The 12,325-nt window shown below is 38.7% G+C and overlaps 1 protein-coding gene across 4 annotated transcripts in view; it reads left to right on the top strand.

The window, feature by feature from the left end:
• ACO1 (aconitase 1) overlaps nucleotides 1–12,325 on the top strand; it is a 56,229-nt gene that overhangs the window by 15,478 nt on the left and 28,426 nt on the right. For 2 of the 4 annotated variants that reach the window (XM_070938578.1, XM_070938577.1), the window contains exons 2-5: nucleotides 981–1,098; nucleotides 2,377–2,545; nucleotides 8,280–8,417; nucleotides 12,009–12,078. In XM_070938578.1, coding sequence (XP_070794679.1) covers nucleotides 1,002–1,098; nucleotides 2,377–2,545; nucleotides 8,280–8,417; nucleotides 12,009–12,078 — 474 coding nt within the window. In that variant the 5' untranslated portion in view covers nucleotides 981–1,001. The remainder of the gene's footprint in view (nucleotides 1–980; nucleotides 1,099–2,376; nucleotides 2,546–8,279; nucleotides 8,418–12,008; nucleotides 12,079–12,325) is intronic. The other 2 variants (XM_070938579.1, XM_070938580.1) reach the window with 1 other exon arrangement.

Below are 12,325 nucleotides of genomic sequence, written 5' to 3'. Positions count from 1 at the left end.
ATTGACTTTGCTTGTCAGAAGGTCGCAAAAGCTGATCACATGGCCCCAAGGCATTGCAACCGTCATAAATATGAATCACTTGCCAAGCAGCTGAATTTTGATCATGTGATCATGCGGATGCTGCAATGATCGTAAGTGTGAAATATGGTCATAAATTACTATTTTCAGTGCCATTGTAACTTTGAATGGTCATTAAATAAACTGCTATAATCTAAGGACTACCTATATTTGATCACTTAAAGCAGGGATTTCCAAACTTGGCAATTTTAAGACTTGGGTGATTTCAACTCTCAGAATTCCTCAGTCAGATGACTGGAGAAATCTGGGAGTTGAAGTCCACAAGTCTTGAAGTTATTAAAAATTTGGAGACCCCTGATGTACAGCATGGATTGGGAACCTATTGGTTGAAGGTAGCTTTCATTTTTTTTTCTTCTAAATCCCCAAAACCTCCTCTTAATGTGCAACATACAATTTTGTGGATTTTAGGATTAATTTAACGTGATTTGTCTTAGACTTTTAAAAATAGGTTTCTTTAAAAAAAAAAAAAACCTCATGAGAAAAAAAGCAGGAAATCTTTTTCCTCAATACTGAGATCTTCAGTTGTAAAGGAAAAAAAAAGAATAATATGGAGCTCTAACCAGGGAAAAAATACTTGCCCCTAGCATATCCAAGAGATATTTAAATTGATCGTCTTAAGAACCAGTTTGGTCTACTAGTGGTTAAGACACCAGGCTAGAAAACCAGAGATCATGAGTCCAAATCTTGACTCAGCAATGACAGCTATTGTGCCAGTCACTCTCTCTCTCTCTCAGGTCAACCCAACTCACAGAATTGTTGCTGTGGGAAAAATAGGAGGAGGAAGATATGTTGCGTATGTTCACCACGTGGTTTTTTTTGTAAAAATAATAAAGGCGGGATGCAAATAAATAAAAACTCTTAAAATAAAATCCGATGATATAAACCTGTTTTATATTTCTCAGTAGTAACAAGACTTTACAACAATGAGCAACCCCTTTGCACATCTCACGGAGCCTCTGGACTTGGGCCAGTCAGCAAAGAAGTTCTTCAATCTGAATCATTTGAAAGACGCCAGATATGGTATGTCGGCTATGGTCAAAAGGGCTTGTCCCATGCCTGAATTCACCTCTGCTTTCACAGTGCTTTCATCTGTTGATGGTTCTTGGTGGTCACTTCGGCTTTGTCCTTTAGAGACCCATAGCTCATTGGAAAACAGAAGCAAAAAAAGTGTCAGATTTTAGGACTTCATCTCTAGCCAGAAAGTTGAAGTATGGAAGGGCTGGTTTTTAAGCATTATTGCCAGGGGTGGGCTTCAAAAATTTTAGCAAGGGGTTCTCTGCCTGGTTGCTGGGGGGGGCATGGCCATGGTGGGTGTGGCCTAGTCAGCCTCCTGCACCATGGCGGAGGGGGCGTTTTTGCCCTCCCCAGGCTCCGGAGGCTGAACTTTCGATAGGCCTGTTTTTCGCCCTCTCCGAGCCTCAGTGCGCACCCTGCATTTACCTGCATCCAAAACGGGCTGCGTGGGGACTCCTGGGAGGGGAGGGACGGGGTGGGCGGGGTGGGGCCAGCCAGAAGTGGGATTTGGGGTTCTCCGAACTGCACAGAATCTTAGCTAGAGGTTCTCCCGAACCCCTGCAAACCCCCAGCAGCTTGATTATTGCCCTTCAGAAGAAAACATATTGGATCAAAGATCTGAAACACTTTTTCTATTTTGGGTGAAAAGAAGTATGAAGAAATATTTCTCCTAACCATCCAAGTGGCTTTCATCAGGCAACCCAACCCCTTGGGGCTTCACAGATATATTTGCTACCAAACTCCATATGTGTAGATGACACTTTCTCCCTGTTTATTACAGAAAGTCATAGCTTTTTCTTTATATTGCAGCTTCCCTACCTGATAGACTCTCAGTGGGGTGAGTCTCCAAGTTCCAGAATTATTAGTTGTTGGTCTAAAACAGGGGTTTCAAACTCAAGGCCCATAGGCCAGATCCGGCCCACGGGGTAGTTAGATCTGGCCCGCGGGGCTGCCCTGGAAACAGCGAAGGACCGGCCCATGGTGCCTCTGCCAGCCAAAATGGGCTCCCGAGCTCCATTTTCAGTTACAATGTCCTCCTGCAACCCTCTGCCAGCAAAAACGGAGCTCAGAATTTTTATCAATGTATGGCTGGATGGTGATTGTGCAAGTTAACATCTAGAGTGTGCCCAAATGAGAAGACTGTTCTGTATTGTGTCTTTGGTTTTAACACAGAGAGATGCTCCATCTTTGATGTGAGACAAATGTTTGAAAATCTCAGCTTCTTTTTCTGAGTCTTCTTCTCATTTCATTCTTTCCTCCCCTCCCTTTTCCTTTCTTTCTCAGCACATTTACCATTTTCTATCAGAATCTTGCTCGAGGCTGCAATTCGCAACTGTGATGAGTTTCTTGTGAAGAAAAACGATGTTGAAAATATCCTCAACTGGAAAGTGATGCAGCACAAAAATATCGAAGTGCCATTTAAGCCTGCTCGGGTTATTCTGCAAGACTTTACGTGAGTTGTGTGTGTGTGTGTGTGTGTGTGTGTGTGTGTGTGTATATATATATATAATTTTTAGTTGTTCCAAGTTTTTTTCAGTTAGCTTAACTTTGGTGGAGAACATCTGGCAAAAATTTGAGCTTTGTAATATTTTGGGTCAGGGATGAAATGTAAAATGTGTTACTACCGGTTCTGTGGGCGTGGCTTGAGGGGGGTAATGTGACCGGGTGGGCGTGGCCAACTTTTTTTTAAAAAAAACTTTTCAAAGCATTTTTTCTAATGCTTTGAAATGCCTCTGCCGATTAGGCAACTCAGCTGGGATTGTCAGAGAGGCATTTTAAAAAATGCTTTGAAAAGCCTCTCTGCCGATTAGGCAACTCAGCTGGGATCGTCAGAGACTTTTCAAAGCATTTTTTTTACCACCTCTTCAGCCAAAAGGTTGCAGAAAAAAATGCTTTGAAAAGCTTCTGAGGATCCCAGATGAGCTGCGCGATCATCAGAGGCTTTTTTTTTACTTTTAAAAGCATTTTTTCGTCAGAAGAGGTTATAGAAAAAATGCTTTTAAAAGTAAAAAAAAAAAAAACCTCTGATGATCGTGCGACTCAGCTGAGCATGGTGGGGGGGCGCAGGGATTTTTGCTACCGGTTCTCCGAACCACCCGCCGCCATTGCTACCGGATCAGGCGATCCGGTCTGAACCGGGAGCATTTCACCCCTCTTTTGGGTTAAATATAGGTAGTCCTCGGCTTATGACCACAATTGAGCCCAGCATTTCTGTTGCTAAGCAAGACAGTTGTTAAGTGCATCACTGCAGTTGTTAAGTTAGTAACACAGTTGTTAAGTGAATCTGACTTCCCCATTAAGTTTGTTTGTCAGAAGGTCACAAAAGGTAATTACATGACCCCAAGGCATGGCAACAGTCATAAATACATGTCTGTTGCCAAATATCCAGATTTTGATCACGTGACCATGGGAAACATGATCATAGGTTACTTTTTTCAGTGACATTGTAACTTTGAACAGTCACTAAGTGAATGGTTTTAAATTGAGGACTGCTTGTATTAGAAATTGCACTGGGTTGAAAACTTATAAACAGATAGCATTAGTCTGTTTCTAGGAAAACCTGTTCATACTCATGAATATCTCAAGCAAAATTCACCAAAAACACTGCCTTTTGACATTTTAGCAGACTATGAAACCAGATATTGTAGTTGTCTACTAAGAATCCGCATGCAACTAATTTATTTCCAGTTTGAGAACCCTCTAAAATATATAAAATTCAACCGTTTTCAGAATGATTATGTTAGTTAGGAATTACAAGATGTATTGAACCATAGTGGCATAGTGGTTAGAATGCAGTACTGCAGGCTACTTCTGCTGACTGCTGGCTGCCTGCAGTTTGGCACTTCAGTCCTGACCAGTTCAAGGTTGACTCAGCCTTCCATCCTTCCGAGGTCGGTAAAATGAGGACCCAGATTGTTGGGGGCAATATATGCTGACTCTGTAAACTACTTAGAGAGGGCTGTAAAGCACTATGAAGCGGTATATAAGTCTAAGTGCTATTGCTATTTGTATCATGTTGGTACATTATACAAATAGCAATACAATTCAATACAAATTGACTGTTTTTTTCTCAATAGTGGCTATCCACTGCTAACATTGTGTCTCCTGATTTTAAGGAGTGCTCTTCCAAAAAAAGCAGTTACAGAAAATAACTTTCTTCCCCTTGAACCAATGGTCTTCAATACGCGGGATATAATTTTAAAATGAATCTACCTTGTATCATGGTGATATGACTTACTCTCATTAGTACCATCTTAAACCTGAAAAGCAAACTTGAGAATCCTCTGGTCATGTTTCCTCCTAGAAGAGAGAAACAACCTGTGACCTCATGTAGAGTCACAGCCTGGAGATCAGTGACAAGCAGAGGACAGAGTTCTGATGACTTTAGTCTTTGGCTTAGTGACCAAGGTTGAATTTGAGCAAACTTTACAAAAGCATCTTTACATTCAAGGCAATGTCAGTGATTGCACATTTCTGCCAATTATTAACGTCTGCTGTATTTTTTAACATCTCAATGATGTTTATATATATATCTCTCTTTTTGAATGTTTTTGCAAGCTAAACTTGAATTCATTATTTGTAGTTAAAAAGACCTATCAAATATCCTATATATCATACAGTCATTAAAAACTGATAACCGTGTTTCCCCATAAATAAGACCCTGTCTTATATTTTTTTGAACCCTGAAATAAGCGCTTGGCCTTATTGCCATGCGGTCAAAAGCCCGATTGGGCTTATTATCAGGGGATGTCTTATTTGGGGGGAAACAAGGTAGTACTGAAATAAAATCCTACAAAACATAATAATTACCAGCCAGCTTATCTGTAATTGGACAGAAAAGCAATACAGAACCAGTAAATAAATTTTAAAATATTAAACTGTTTAATAAATAAAAGAACTGAAAACATCTGGAATGTCTTAAGTATGGTAAAAACAAAAACCCAGAAGATTAAAAAAAAAGGGAGGGGAAGTAAAGGAATACAATATTTATGCCATGCCAAATAAAGACATAAACATTATACCTGGTATTTTCCATTTTTCTTACAATCAATCAGGATCATTTTATATTTTCAGATCGTGTTACGGAATTTTAAAAAGATTGCATTTATTTCTATATGGAAAAAATAAGTGTATCTTGTAAGGTAGTTAATGAGCTAAGAACCAGGAAAGACGCATTTAAAAATATCTGTTCTGTGCTGGGAAAAAGATGAATATACTGGAGGTATGATAAAAAAAGATATTGATACGGTATATTTGTGTCATTTTTGGGTGCAAGTAGGGAAAGTTTTTCTTTCTTTTATCTTCATAAGAATTGAGTTGAATGCTATCTGAGGCATTTTTTTGCAAATTATTTTCTTGTCTTGACTCAAATTTAGTTTTTCTGATCATTGTCTTGGTCTTCTTTCAGTCCTTTAAGCCTATCCTCTTTAGTCCTGAATGAGAAAATGATATGTGAAGCTTGAGCGTATTAAATAGTTTGATAAGGCCCAGGAATCTTCTATTTTGACATTGACTCGCCTGTCTTGGTACCTCTGTTCACATGTGGAGATCCATTGTGTCAGGAAGAAAGATTTGAACTAATTTTTTTTTTTCCTGACAAGCTACATGCTGTTTTTCTGAATGCAGAATATGTATTTGGAACAGGGTAACACAGCAGTCCTTTCTAACATTGTGGTGACTCAATACCTGCCTTGAGCCTTATACGGCAGTCTGTGAAATGCCATCTTATACAATGTACACGATGGCCATTTTTCTCAAAGCAATAACTGTAGCCATTGTTGTGAATCAAAATCCTTGCATACAAAGTCTGAGCTTTGTGTAAATGTGAATGAATGATATAACACTTCGATAGAAGCATCACTGCAAGAGAGTAGAATATCTTCATTTTCTTAAACTACAGTTAATATATGCTTTTTCATTACAAGCTAAGTACTACAACTACATGAAGAGTTTGGAGTCTAGATTCTGGCTGTGTGTTGTATACATTTTAATTCTTACGTATTCAAAGTTCGTAGGCTGCCACATATTCATGAGCATTCATTCCATAGTAGGCTTATTCTTTTCCAAAATAACTTTCATTTTTTCTCCAGTTACCTGTGAGAAACTGCCCTAGCTAAAAATACTGAGTTTCTAAAACAAATATAAAATAATGGGAATGGAATCATTAAATTCTGTTCCAACCTTTGCTAAACCTGTTGTGTGGTCTTAATGAAACAACTAATACCGGTTTTTTTGAAAGAATTCCAGAAGAATTTGGATTGCTGATGCTGGAGAAATGTACTTGCAAAGGATTTGTTCAGACATTGCTGTGTTATTACCCTAAGTAATAGCAGTGTTTAAACAAATTCTTTGCAAGTACATTTTTGGATAATCCACAGCATTATTAGTTGTAGATTTAATTATAGTTTTGAATAATTTTCTTATTTTCCATTGGAGGAATTGATAATTGTGCAAATGCTTTGGGGGCCTAGAATTAGAATAATCTCTCCTAATTCTTCTTCAGTGTATTATAAGTTATATAAAATATAAATTTAGTGCCAGGCTCATTTATTCATTTATTGGATTTGAGCTGCGATGAGATACAAAGGATTCTGGGATAATACTATAAGAGTTCTATCTTGTTTACTGTCTGTGACAAATTGCATTAAAACTAGAAGATTTTTTCACATTAATCTTTTCCTCTTCTTCTCCCATTCCCTGGATCTAGTTGTGATTTGAGTCTCAAACATTTGATTGCAGAAAGTCTGCTTAATATTCAATGTCCAAAATAGCTATAGGTATTTAAACCATTCATTTACTTACTGTTCCAAGTTACAACAGTACTGGAAAAAAATTTTTTGCACATTTACGACTGTCACAGCATCCCCAGGGTCACATGATCAAAATTTGGATGCTTGGCAACTGGCATGTATGTAGGACAGTTGCAGTGTCCCAGGGTCATGTGATCACCTTTTGTGACCTTCTGACAAGCAAAGTCAATGGAGAAGCCAGATTCACTTAACAACCGTGCTACTAATTTAACAACTGCAGTGATTCACTTAACAACTGTGGCAAGAAAGGTCGTAAAATGGGATAATAGTCACTTAATAACTGTCTTGCTTAGCAACAGAAATTTTGGGCTCATTTGTGGTCGTAAGTCAAGGACTGCCTGCATATAATAATTCTAAATGTGGGATTGCATGGATTTAGACTAAAAAACTATTGATTGCAGTCTTCTGAAAGTTGTACCAGGGGTGAAATCCAGCAGGTTCTGATAAGTTCTGGAGAACCAGTAGCGGAAATTTTGAGCAGTTCGGAGAACCGGCAAATACCACCTCTGGCTGGCCCCAGAGTAGGGTGGGAATGGAGATTTTGCAATATCCTTCCCCCAGGAGTGGAGAGGGAATGGGAGTTTTGCAGTATCCTTCCCCTGCCATGCCCACCAAGCCATACCATGCCCACCAAGCCACACCCACAGAACCAGTTATAAAAAAAATTGGATTTCACCACTGAGTTGTACCATAGTATCAATATATCTGCAAGGAAGAACAGTTTCATGGGCGATTCATGTACCTGATTGCAATTTGGAGAATTAGAAATATTCTTTTTCTCCTTTTTTGCTGTTTGATTTGCAGTCAGCACTACCATAGTATCTACGAACCATACTTTCCACATCTAAATGAATCAGCAATCTCTGGCATTTGCCTATTAGCAGGACCTAGAGCTTGCTAGTTCAGATAACCACAGATAATTATAGTTAATGCCACAACACAAGTTGTAAAAGGACAAGAAAAGGAACAAGGAAAGAAAAATGTGAATCTGGAGCTTGTGTGTTTGGAAAATTCTTTCTATTGAAACCAGGGCAGTAGTGAGATTCAAATCCCATCGCTAACGGTTTGTGTGTGGGGTCTTACACACACGCGCAACACTTCTGCGCATGCACAGAGACATCCGGGCGGGTGGGCGGATCCGGGCCAAACCAGTAGCAACTCATCACTGAACCAGGGTGTTTGCTCTTATAGCCCATTCAGGAGTGTTGAATCTTTAACTTCTACTGTTCTCACGTAGCAGCTCCAACTTTGAACCTTACAAAAGTGTGCATGTGTGTGTTTTGATTTCAAAATCTTACTTGCATGCAGCCCCTGGGCTATCAGTTTTGACAAATTTGCCTTGTGGTTTTTGTTTTTTTTTTAACTTTCCTGTTGCAGGGGTGTCCCCGCAGTGGTTGATTTTGCTGCTATGCGTGATGCTGTGAAGGCCCTGGAAGGTAACCCTGAGAAAATCAACCCTGTGTGTCCTGCTGATTTAGTCATTGATCATTCCATCCAGGTTGACTTTAATAAAAGGTAAGAAATTAAGCAACATGCAAAAAAAAAAAGACCCAAACTCTTTCAGTGAAGAGCTAGGATTCATTACATTCAGAGACTGGAAACCCTTAGGAAGGTAGACATGTTAATCCTAAAGGTACAGACGCAGGACACAGATACATACTGTATTTTTCGGACTATAAGACGCACCGGTGTATAAGACACACCAAGATTTCGAAGAGGTAAGTAAGAAAAAAAGGGGTTTTGCCCTCCCCAGCCCCCAGGAGCACTCTGCTGGCCTCCCAAACTCTCTGCATGCCCTGTTTTTCGCAAAAATGGGCCCGTTTTTGCCCTCCCCAGCCCCCAGGATCACTCTGCAGGCTTCCCAAACCCTCTGCACACCTGGTTTTTGCGGAAAACGGGCCGATTTTTTGCAAAAATGGGATGAGTGGGGCGGGGCTTCGGGAGGCCAAAAATGGCTGTATTCGATGTATAAGACCAACATTTCCACCCTCTTTTAGGAGGGAAAAAAGTTTGTCTTATACTCCGGTATGTTAAGATAGAGATGTAAACAATATGATAATTGTTAGTATTATGATTATTAAGATTATTATGCTTAATATTATTATATTCTTATTAGAAGATACGTTAAGAGGGGAAAATGAATAAGTTTACTATGCTCAATTGATTAATGTACTATAATTGTTAAGATTAGAGAATTAATATCAATGTAGTGAATGATGATGTAAATTCTGATGGTTATTGCACAGTTATTGGTTTGTACCCAGACGACACGCTGTTTAAGAGAAAAAGGAATATAAACAAGATACAGATAGTCCTCAATTTATGACCGTAATCGACCCCAAAATTTCCATTGCTAAACCAGACAATTACTAAGTGAATTTTTGCCCCATTTTGTGACCTTTCTTGCCACAATTGTTAAGTGAATCACTGCAGTTATTAAATTAATAATGTAATTGTTCAGTCAATCTGGCTTCCCTAATGGCTTTGCCTGTCAGAAAGTCACAAAAGGTGGTCACATAACCCTGGGACATTGCAATCATCCTAAATACATGCCAGTTGCCAAGCGTTTAGTCACCTGACTACAGGGATGCTGCAGTGGTCATAAAAGTGTGAAAAATGCTCATAAGTCGCTCTTTTCAGTGCCATTAAAATTTCAAACGGTCACTAAACAAATGGTCATAAGTCGAGAGCTACCAGTAATGTATAATGAAAATCCAGTGCAATGAGCTTCTTCCCCTGGTCAATTGCATTGCTATTTCCAACTAAAACCATTATTAACCCTAATTCTTCCCCAAAATGTTTCCATGTGTCACCTTTGCATGTGTTCATGCATGCATATATGTAGAAGATCCACAGTTTAAACAGGGGGGAGGGGACACTGGACCTGAATGAACTATGATTGATAATTAAAAGTAATTGCTTGAAAAACAAAATGTCCTATCAATATATTTACAAAAATTAATCAATCCTGGCTAATCCTCTTTCTTTGTGTATCTTATACAAAAGCCATTTTCAGTCATGGAAACATACCAGACTGATAATTTTTGTAACTTTTTTACATGTCCACCGAGCGTAATAAAATGCTTCTTCATGTTGTTCATATTGACAACATACTGTATTCAAATACATAACAGTGCATTTGAAGTGCCTTTATACATTCTAGATAATTTCTTCTGTGTCATGCACCAACAATGCATCATATGTTGTTTGGCTTTCAGGTGAGGTTAAACATCTTTGTGAATGCCTCCACAAGCTGAAACAGCACAACAGTGGAATTGCCATTCAGGAGAGTTTTAGTGGGCGGCAATTTCTCCTGAGTCTCCACATCTTAATGTAACCAAGTTTGAAAGCTCTGAATTAGATGATCCTTTCCTCATATTAACAGGGAATGGTGTTCACATGTGAAAGTTGGGAATGATTAGCTCAAAAGTTTGCATTCTTTGAAATGTAATCTTTAGTATAAGGGCATTCCAGGAAAGTTGCTAGATGAGACCAAAGTCCAGTCTTTCTCCAACAATAGTGTGGCTACTGAAACCTTCCCTTCTTCTCTTATTTATATGTGAAGCCTGGCGTTCCAAGTCTTGTCTCTGGACACTGTTTCCATTTATCTGAAGCTGGAAAATACTGTAGTACAAGAAGTAAAATAGAAATTATTAGGAGACTGAAACAGTCAGGAGAGTGAAACAGTCAGCTCAGGAGGCCTGATTAAAGAAAGCCTTTCAGACTATTTTGCTTAAAAATAAAAATCAAGTAAGAGAAGATGTGATAGAGGCATATACAATTATTCCTTTTATAGAGTAAGCATAGATAGAGATTTTTGTCTTGATTAAAATCTGAAGCCCCATAAATCAAATTTCAAAGGTTCAGAGTAGACGAAAATCAGTCACTCACACTCAGGTAATCCTCAACATATGACCAGAACTGGGCTCAAATTTTCCATTCCTAGGTAAGGCAGTTGTTAAGTGGGTTTTGCCCCAATTTATGATCTTTTTTGCCACAGTTGTTAAGCGAATCATTGCAGTTGTTATGTGAATCATTCAGCTGTTAAGCAAATCTGTTTCCCCCATTAATTTTGCTTGTCGGAAGCCAGCTGGGAAATTTACAGATGGTGATCAGATGACTTCGTCATAAATACATGCAGGATTTCTGATCACATGACCATGGGGAGGCTGCAATGGCCATAAGTATGAAAAATGGTCATAAGTCACTTTTTAAGTGCCGCTTTAAGCTCAATCACTAAACGAATCATTGTAAATCGAGGACTACCTGTATTCTGTCTTACTCTATAGAACACACTAGATGAGGCTAAAATGAGTTGGCATCAGTAACTCAACCATGAGTTTAGCATATTGTGAAAGGAGGACACACTGGGCACACTGTCCTAAACACAGCCATTGTGTTTCCTTATTCCAGGTTAAGTATTTATTGAGCCCAGATATGTTAACTAGTAGACTATGCCCTCATGCAATATGGATGAGATCCATGAACTTAAGTCTTGAATGGGGATTAGATAAATTTATGAGGGAAAAAATGAATGATCACCTCAGAGATGGGGAACAAACTGAAAATCATATACTGAGAAGAGAGCATTTGTCCTTGTGTGTTTCCCATAGGATTAGCTGGATCTTTTGGTTTGAGTCACAACAAAATCTGTTTTGGTCCTAGACTTTTTGGTCTAGTTCAGCCTGGTTCTCAACTCATATGGCCAGTATTCCAGTACCTCTTTACATGATGCTTTTTCAAAGCCTTGAATGTATTTTTGTCAGCTGTACTTTCTAATCTTTTTCTGCTTACTAGAACGCTTGTTCTTGTATAATAAATGTTTTAGAATCCTTTTCCTCACTGTTATATTCAGAATACCCTCTGCCAAAGTGTCTACATGGAATTAGACATTCTGTGAGACAGTACGAATTATTATAAAAGCTTTGTGAGTCCTCTTTTCTCCTTACTCTAGTTTGGTGCATGGCAATTAAAGAACTCCATGATGCTGAGCTAAATAAATACCAACTCACTCCCCACTTTCTTTTTCAAGGTACAGACACTGAATCCTGCCTACTGTCCTACTGAAGTTTTCTTACTGTATTAACCCCTTACCTTTCATTGCAGGCCAGACAGTTTGCAGAAGAATCAAGATTTGGAATTTGAGAGAAACAAAGAAAGATTTGAGTTCTTGAAGGTAAGATCATACTTCCTCTGTGTGTCTGCAAAGCTAAGCATGGAAGAGCCTAGTAAGGTAGAGGGGAATCTACAGAATCACAGTTTCTAATGGCCTTTTTTTGTTCTGGAAGTATAGCTAAGAAGAGAAGTCAGCAAAGGTTTTTTTTTTTTCATAAAAGAAGGGAAAGAATTAAACTTAATAAATGCTCTCCAAAATGTAAACGTTTTTAAATTTGAGCTTGGTTATTCATCGGTATCACACGTAC

This window comes from Pituophis catenifer, unplaced genomic scaffold, assembly GCF_029215685.1.
Source record: "Pituophis catenifer annectens isolate HBS135680 unplaced genomic scaffold, rPitCat1.0.hap2 SCAF_2, whole genome shotgun sequence".
NCBI lineage: Eukaryota > Metazoa > Chordata > Lepidosauria > Squamata > Colubridae > Pituophis > Pituophis catenifer.
The sequence above is the reverse complement of the archived record's forward strand: the minus strand, read 5'-3'. Positions and strand labels throughout refer to the sequence as shown.